At 44.2% G+C, this 8,345-nt stretch overlaps 1 protein-coding gene across 2 annotated transcripts; it reads right to left on the bottom strand.

Moving 5' to 3' along the window:
* Positions 1-3,037: 3,037 nt before the first annotated feature.
* nfil3 (nuclear factor, interleukin 3 regulated) lies at positions 3,038-8,345 on the bottom strand. 2 transcript variants are annotated; one of them, XM_061801821.1, is made up of 2 exons: positions 8,004-8,345; positions 3,038-4,598 (listed from the first exon to the last, which is right to left on the bottom strand). In XM_061801821.1, the coding sequence occupies exon 2, from the start codon at positions 4,496-4,498 to the stop codon at positions 3,299-3,301; it is 1,200 nt and encodes a 399-aa protein (XP_061657805.1). In that variant the 5' UTR covers positions 4,499-4,598; positions 8,004-8,345; the 3' UTR covers positions 3,038-3,298. The 2 variants fall into 2 exon arrangements, with proteins under 2 accessions (XP_061657805.1, XP_061657804.1); XM_061801820.1 differs by having other exon boundaries at positions 7,991-8,344.

Raw genomic sequence — 8,345 nt, 5'->3', positions numbered from 1 at the left:
ATAGTCTCGGGACACGGCACAGGACACGTTTGTCCTGGTCCCCGTAATTGTCAGAACAGAATCCACCAACCAACTAAAATAAATTCTCAATGATGGCATACCATTTTATTCATACTGATAACACATTTTACAGTCTTCGATGAACTATTCAACACTGTATGACTTGAAAAAAAAATTACATTACTTATTTGTGCATAGTGCAGTTCATCCTCTACATGACACATCCCTGGCCAAGACTTCAAAAGAAACATTTGACTCATCTCCAATCTGAAAAATATCCATCAAAGCTACCTTTGTGTATCACTGTTGAACTCATCATTGATGACTTGGTCCAGTTCCGATGCCTCCTGGATTCATGAACAGTGATCCCATCTTGCTCCCACAGCATGCCACCCTCTGTGCCATCCATGGCATTTGTGAGGAAACATTTTTTTAATTCCAAGAGTTTTGGTTCCGCAGCACAGTGTCTCGCCCTCCATAAGGCTCCAATCTGGAGCAGCTTTCACTATGTAGAAACGAGCGTCATGGGCACATTAAAAAAAAAAAGTGTGCCCACGACACTCATACTACGTAGTTTGAGGTCATGTTGTTTTGATACCCACCTGATGACACTGAGGCGAGCTAACGATGTTTCGGACTACCGCCCTGCTTCCGGGTTGGTGGAGTCATCGGCACGAGTGATGACATTTCTTTGAAAAGCAGCTGCACAACTAGCCGTTGTAGTCGACATTATTTGTCTTAGTTCAAGTTAAATAACAATAGTAAAATGCAAGCTCCCCGAGGAGGTCAGAGAGTTCAAGTTGGTGGTGCACATTACCATAATAAATATAAATGTGAAACAAAGGACATTGAATATCATATCAAATGATGACCGTGCTTCCCACCGTATTGCTAAGGGAGAGCCCAGACACCCTGCGGAGGAAACTCATTTTGGCCCCTTGTATCCGGAATCTTGTTCTTTTGCTCACAACCTGCATCTCATGCCCATAGGTGAAGGTAGGAATGTAGATAGACTGGAAAATTGAGGGCTTCACCTTTCAACTTAGCTCCGTCTTTACCACAACAGACCAATACAAGGTCTGCATCACTGCAGATGCTGCATCAATCTACCTGTCGATCTCCCACTCCATTCAGATACTTGAACTCCTCCACTTGTGGCAGGATCTCATCCTTGACCCAGAGAACCCTTTTTTTACCCTTTTGGCCTGTGCCCGGCCAAGCTTCATGGGCCCAGTCAACAGGCTCTCACCTTCGACCCCCACATCCATGCCTGGCTCCAGAGGTTCGCCCCAGTGACCTGCATCCGGGTAAGGGAATCCTGAATCCATTATTTTTTCTCATCATAGGGGTTTAAGGACCTGTAGTTTGTCTGGTCCCTCACCTAGAACCTCTTTGCCAAGAGAGACCCTACCAGGGATGTGAAGCGCCATTTAACTTAGCTACTTGAGTTATTAGGACATATAAACTCCTCCACCATGATAAGGTGACTGCCCGAGGAAGGGCTTATTGAACTTTTTTTTTTTTTATGCTTGTCCACCCACTTTTTTTTTTTTTTTTTTTTAAACACAGGATGTCTCAGAGAAGTGTTTCATCAAAGTACTGTACTTATGTTAGAAAGTATTTAATAACTGATTAAAACATATGTAGCTGGTAACGAGTGAATCAAAACAGTGAAAGATAAAAGGTCCAATGAGGAATCTGAAATTGTATATTTTACTTTTATTTCTGTCCAAAGACTACATCATGTAATCATTAAAGGGCTACTGCCATGAAATAGATTATTTTTAGTATGTTATTAATGAAAAAACATCGGCCAATATGGGCCCATGAGTTTTTTTTCCACCACAAAACATGATTTTGACATATAAAGCTTTTTGTAACTCCCACCATGAAAATCCTCTCGGGATTTGTTTTCGAGAAAAAGCAGGAAGTGAAGTGAAGGACAGCGACGCCCCCAAGTGGACTCGTTTGTTTCCATTAGTTTTACCTCCTGGAAGGTAGCTCGTTGTTCCTTAGTGTTGGCCAAAATGCCGGCTCATTGCATTGCTGGACATTCCTTGAACACTCGGGAGAATGGACTTATCCTTCATAAGTTTGCAAGAGACCTGGGTTCCAAATAACAGGTAGGTGTATATACAGCTACTAATAAAAATAGTTTGGGGCAGACTACATAATCAGTCTCTCATAACGTAACAAAAGATCCGTGTACAAAATATGTCGATGTGCGCGTCGGTCGGCATTGGGCTGCTGCGCAGACGGCGGCGAATCTTAAGAACCCAGCCAAGAATGCCTCACTAAGCCGTGTGCGCACATTAATGCGCCCCGGCTTGACAGTGTTCATTGAGTACTGCGACGATGAACATCCCCCTAAAAGCAGCATACCTCGGCTCCATTATAATGCCACCACGGCGCCGAAAATCAGCCACACCGGCTGAGGCGCCGCGTTTGGCGTTCACGGCTTCTGCGAAGGCTGCGCATCGGGCTTTCCAGACAGGGGCGGCTCTGAAGAACCCAGCCAAGAATGCCTCACTCAGATGAGTGCGCGCAGTAAAGCGCCTCGGCTCGACTGTGTTGTTCATCGCGTACTCCGCCGTCTATGAACAACCCCCTAAAGCAGCACCGCTCGGCTCAGTCATAAGCCACACCGGCCGGCTCCGATGGCTCATCTCCGCCGCGGAAGTGGATCGGATGGGGATGTGGTTTGGCCGCGATCACATATCATTTGAATATGGCTCGAAACAATAGTGTAATATTGCCCCTGGTAACTTCACTGTGTTGTTTGGTGTTCTCCTTTTCGAAAAGAGCTTCCGTGTCAGAAGGGGCGCGTTTGTCTCCCATAGTTAGGGTGCACCGCGTGTTTTGGATATCTTAGAATGACACTTCTGCAACTTTGCGCATGGATGACGCGCTCTCCGCTCACATTTATTTTTTCGTATAGACATTGAAACGAATAATGTTATATGTAATTTTCATTACAATATCTATTTTAGAATGTTTATAGGGATGACACTTGGGGATTAAGTGGGTTTTGTGGGCCAACGACAATGCCACTTTTTACTAGAATTTCATACACAATCTTTTATTTGAAAATGTACAGCAACCAAAAGGTTGCTCAAAGCCTTATAATAATCACAGTGCAATAGCAAATAAGTGTAGATGCAAAATAAGAGGGAGGCCAAGGCAGGCAATCTATTAATCAGGACTCATTGTGATAAGTGGATGTTTCACTTGACTCCATTCCAGCCACTTGCTGTGGTGGGATTTGTTTTTTTTCAGAAATGTCACCTTGACAGTACTCTCAATCTGAGTGTGCATAGGATGGCCGTTTTATATGTACAGTTGGTTTGTCCATGAATCTATGGCTTTGCCTGTATTTCATGCAGCTATCCTGAAGTGTTTTGTTGCTGCTTCTATGCCACTGCTCAGAACACTGGGTCCAGTCCTGCATGGTAGTGACCTGTTCTGACAAAGGGAACAGCAGGGACTGAGAGTAGTCTGAAGTGTCGAAAGATGCCAGGAAGCATCCACTGGCAGGAGAGGAGAGCTTTCCTGACAGTTCACACTCTGGGTCGATGGCTTCTATTTTGATCTGGGTGGTCTTGGCTTTGAGTCGCAGTTTATGAGGCAGGGCAGACGAACTTGCCTCAGGCACTTTGTGTGTGGGTACAATAACACTTCTAGGGTCAGTAACATATGGAATCAGCCCTTTCGGGACCTGCTGCTCATCTTCACCATCAGAGGATTTACTCAGAGCGCTGTCATCTGAACTTCTGGGAGAGTTACTGGACGACCTGGTGATCTGCAAGAATGAAGCAGATTGGGTGTAGACTCTTGAAAAGGGGCTGGCCATGTAGTTCCTTACGAGGTCATGGGGACTACTTCTCTGATGTGGAGATCTGCCATTCTCCACTAATTCCTGTTTGACCTTGGCGGTCCTGCACTTACTTAAACTAGCCTGTGTTGGAGAACATGCCTTGGATATAGTTGAATGTTTGATGACTGAAATGTAGCTACTGCGCATGTGATGAGGGTATGATTCCTTGCTGGAGGAACCTTGTTCGGCATGGGCTGTGACTAATTGCTGATATAGATGCGTACTCTTATGGGACGATAACTTCTCAAATTCCTGGGTGTATGCTGCTGAGCTCAAAAGGCCAAACTTTAGTTTAAGGGACAACAGTTCAGCTTTGAGGGAAACATTTTCCTCTCCCAAGGCCATCAGCTTTTTCTCAAGCACAATGTCATTTATACGCCGCTTCTCCCTTGAGCGTTTAGCCGCCTCATTATTCTTGCGCCGTCTCTCCCAATAAACAGTGTCTTTCTTCTCCTCTGGGATAAATTCCCTTTTCCTGCGACAGGAAGTTTTTGCAATGAATGACATAGCACCGATGTTACCCATCAGGTCCCGGTTAGCCCCTTGTAAGGCCACAGCCAGTAGCAGGGAATCAGCTCCACTACAAGGCTCACTGGAGTCAATTTCTTGCTTGACTGTTTGCATAATTGTGTCAGTATCTTCAGAAGTATTTAACCCTCCACCATAATGCTTTTATTTAAGAAAGATAGCTTCCATAGGGAGAATCCACTGCTCTTCACAAAACCTGCGTGAAAAAGAGTCAGACATTAATTTCCAATAATTAATTTCAAGAAAAAAAATTAGATTTTTTTTTTTTCCCCACACAGAACCTCTGCCAGGGCTCTAACCCCTGGCACAGTGAACACATGCACAAGACGCAGTAGTGTTTTTTTTCGTTTTTTTTTAAACTGCCCAATGTAAGCATGGAGAAGAGCATGGTTATGTGAATCTTCCACAAAAAAGATTCCTCATCCCAATAGAAAGTTATAGAAAGATTTGATGTGAGTTTAGAACCACATCAGAATCAAACTTTCAGCTGTCATGTGATTTGAGTTCAATTTAAATGCAGTATTCAATATCCGATCCATTCTGCACAATTCACCAACACCACTGGCAACGCCAGAGTATAGGTTTCCTTATACTTGGGCGAGTGTGACCATGCAGATGTCACTGCAACAACCTCGGGCACAGTTTGCCTTTATTCTCAAGCGCAACCCATGCACAGTTTTGAGAATGTATTCCAGTTCTCCTCCAATTTGGGGGTGATGCTACAACTGATATTTCCGCTGCATTTCCGGTAGCTGTTTTTGCTTTCCCTTCCATTACAAAGCAACATATATGGAGACGATGTAACTGTTTGCGAGAATAAATGGACCTTGATGACTGGATGATACGTTTAATGCTGCATAATCGATCAAAACAGCAGTGGCGTAGTTGCTATATCCGGCTGAGAAGGTCATGACCGCATGTGACTAAAACAGACAAATCAGCAGAGATCATCTACGCGGAATTGTACGTGCAGCAACAATTTTTGTAATGTGCGGTTAGGTGATGCACGGGGGCCGTGCGGCCCAATGAGTCGGTCACATGATGTAATGCGGATGTTGTCGGACGCACAAGCATAGGTGTATCATCTTCTTTTCCTTTCGGCTTGTCCCGTTAGGTGTCACCACAGCATATCCTTTTTTTCCCATGGAAGCCCATCTCCTACATCTTCCTCTCCAACAACCAACTGCCCTCATGTCTTCCAGCACAACATCCATCAACCGTCTCTTAGGTCTTCCTCTCGGTCTTTTGCCTGGCAGCTCCATCCTCAGCACCCTTCTACCAATATACTCACTCTCTCGCATCTGGACATGTCCAAACCATCAAAGTCTACTCTCTCAAACCTTGTCTCCAAATCATACAACTTTGGCTGTCCTTCTAATGAGCTCTTTTCTAATCTACAAAACCTGCTCACTCCTAGAGAGTACCTCAAAATCTTCATTTCTGTCGCCTGCAGTTCTGCTTCCTGTTGTTTCCTTCAAGGCCCCCCCATCTCTAATCCGTACATCATGGCCGGCCTCACCAATGTTTTATAAACTTTGCCCTTCATCCTAGCAGAGACTCTTCTGTCTCATAACACACCAGAGACGTTCCGCCAGCTGTTCCAACCTGCTTGGACCAATTTCTTCACTTTTTTACCACACACACCATCGCTCTGGATTGTTGACCCCAAGTATTTGAAGCCGTCCACCCTCGGTATTTCTTCTCCCTGTGGCCTCACACTTCGCTTTCCACCCCTCTGATTCACGCACATGTATTTTGTTTTACTTCGTCTAATCTTCATTCCTTTCCTTTCCAGTGCATGCCTCCATCTTTCCAATTGTTCCTCCACCTCCTCCATGCAAATATCACAATATCACCTACAAACATCATGGTCCAAGGGGATTCCAGTCTAACCTCATCTGTCAGCCCATCCATTACCACAGTAAACAGGAAGGGGCTCAGAGCTGATCCCTGATGCAGTCCCACCTCCACCTTAAATTCTTCTGTCACACCTACAGCACACCTTACCACTCTTCTTCTGCCCTAATACATGTCCTGTACTATTCTAACATATTTCTCCGCCACACCAGACTCCCGCATGCAATACCACATTTCCTTCCCCTTTTGACCTTCTCTGTACTTTTCAATTAGCATCCTCAAGGCAAATAATGCATCAGCAGTACTCTTTCTAGGCATGAAACTATACTATAGCTCGCAGATACTGACTTCTGACCTGAGTCTAGCCTCTAGGACTCTTTCCCATAATTTGATTGTGCGGCTCATCAACTTTATTCCTCTATAGTTCCCACAGCTCTGCAAATCGCCTTTGTTCTTAAAAATAGGAACCAGCACACTTTTCCTCCATTCTTCAGGCATCTTCTCGCCCTGTACTATTCTGTTGAATAAGTTTGTCAAAAACTCCACAGCCACCTCTCCAAATTGCTTCCATAGCTCCACAGGTATGTCATTAGGACCAACTGCCTTTCCATTTTTCATCCTCTTTAGTGTCTAACTTCCCCTTCTAATCATTGCTACGTTCTTGCCCATGACAAATTTTGTGTGATTGTAAACATAAACATATATACTTTTAACACTGTTACACACACACACACACACACACACACACACACACTTTTAATATAGAAGGCATGGCAACCCAAGCTTTGTTCGCAACAGCAGAGTCACGTTGATTCATGGCCATGATGAGGTAAGCAGGGAATGGATTTGGACAGACTGGACCAAGGCAAGTTGGGCTTTATCAAACTCGATCGTCCCACAATTTCTTCATTGTGTCCAAATTACACCACCATCCCCTCACTTTGCTCAGCACGTGACTGCCAGAAATTTCAGTTGGTCCAGACTTTATGGAATGTACAGCAGTGTGGCAAAAAAAACAAAAAACAAAACAAAAACAGCCGCACGTCTGTTCTGCTTTGTTTCTGTGTAAATATATAATTGGTTAAACCCTGCGTCTTTAGAAACGCTAAATTATTAACGTAACAGGCTAGAAACACAATTTGGGAATTGATTCCGGTACATGACATCATTGCCTCACTTCCTCAGAGCGAGAGTGAGATGAGACTTTGACAGACCCCGTAAAAAGTCCCCTTTTACCAGTGTGGCACACAGCCGTCAATACATAATGCCGTTGAAAATACAAGACAATAATAATAATTGCAATATGTGCCACTCAGCTAGCTAACTCGTTAGCATGCGGCTGTGAGCCCAAAGCAGTTTTTAAGGGTGCGACACCATGTCCCAATCCCTCAGCTTTTGTCAACAGTCATGAGGCCTGCGTGACTTTCCAGAGCGAACACGCCAACCAAACGCCTTCTACTACCACCCATTCTAAAGCACTGCATAATTACTACTCTAAATTCCTTCTTCATCCAAATGATTGATAGAAGGTACTTGGATGAGCTTGCTCACTGGCTAAACCTTTACCTTTGATTTTGAGTAACAATGAAGTTGAGTTGAAAAAGTGTCCACCAGAAACTGAATCATGGAGTAAACAGCGCCCTTTTGGCATCCATCGAAGCCCGTAAAGCAAAAAATTCGCATAAACGCTCGGTAGTTGAGATAGTGTAAATTCCACAATACTGTACTCACATTTTTGCCGTACCTTGTCGCTAGTTGAAAAGAGGTGGGGAGATTGGAGCCGCTGTCCTTAGCGCACAAGTCATAAATCACAGACACATTGGTCCTCTCAAACATTGGAAAATATCTAGGTGGACTCAATTTCACAAAGTGCAAAGAAGTATATTTTCCTCTAACTTTTCCCCCGTTTTCTACACTAATGCACTTACTGACTCATGGATGTGTGTTAGTCGGTCAGGAATTAAGTGCATTGGCAGTCTGCATTTGATTGACGGTCACTTTAACCAATAACTTGGCTGTATTTTAAAGTTCCAACCAATGACTTTGGCGAAGAATCGATGCTCTCAATTAGGATATGATGTCATCA

The sequence above is a fragment of the Syngnathoides biaculeatus genome, chromosome 17, assembly GCF_019802595.1.
Source record: "Syngnathoides biaculeatus isolate LvHL_M chromosome 17, ASM1980259v1, whole genome shotgun sequence".
Taxonomy (NCBI): domain Eukaryota; kingdom Metazoa; phylum Chordata; class Actinopteri; order Syngnathiformes; family Syngnathidae; genus Syngnathoides; species Syngnathoides biaculeatus.
Note: the sequence above shows the minus strand (reverse complement) of the source record. Positions and strands in the feature narration are given on the sequence as shown.

Bases quoted from the DNA above. Each gene is read 5' to 3' on its own strand.
- nfil3 (XM_061801821.1), bottom strand. From the start codon at position 4,498: ATGCAAACAGTCAAGCAAGAAATTGACTCCAGTGAGCCTTGTAGTGGA.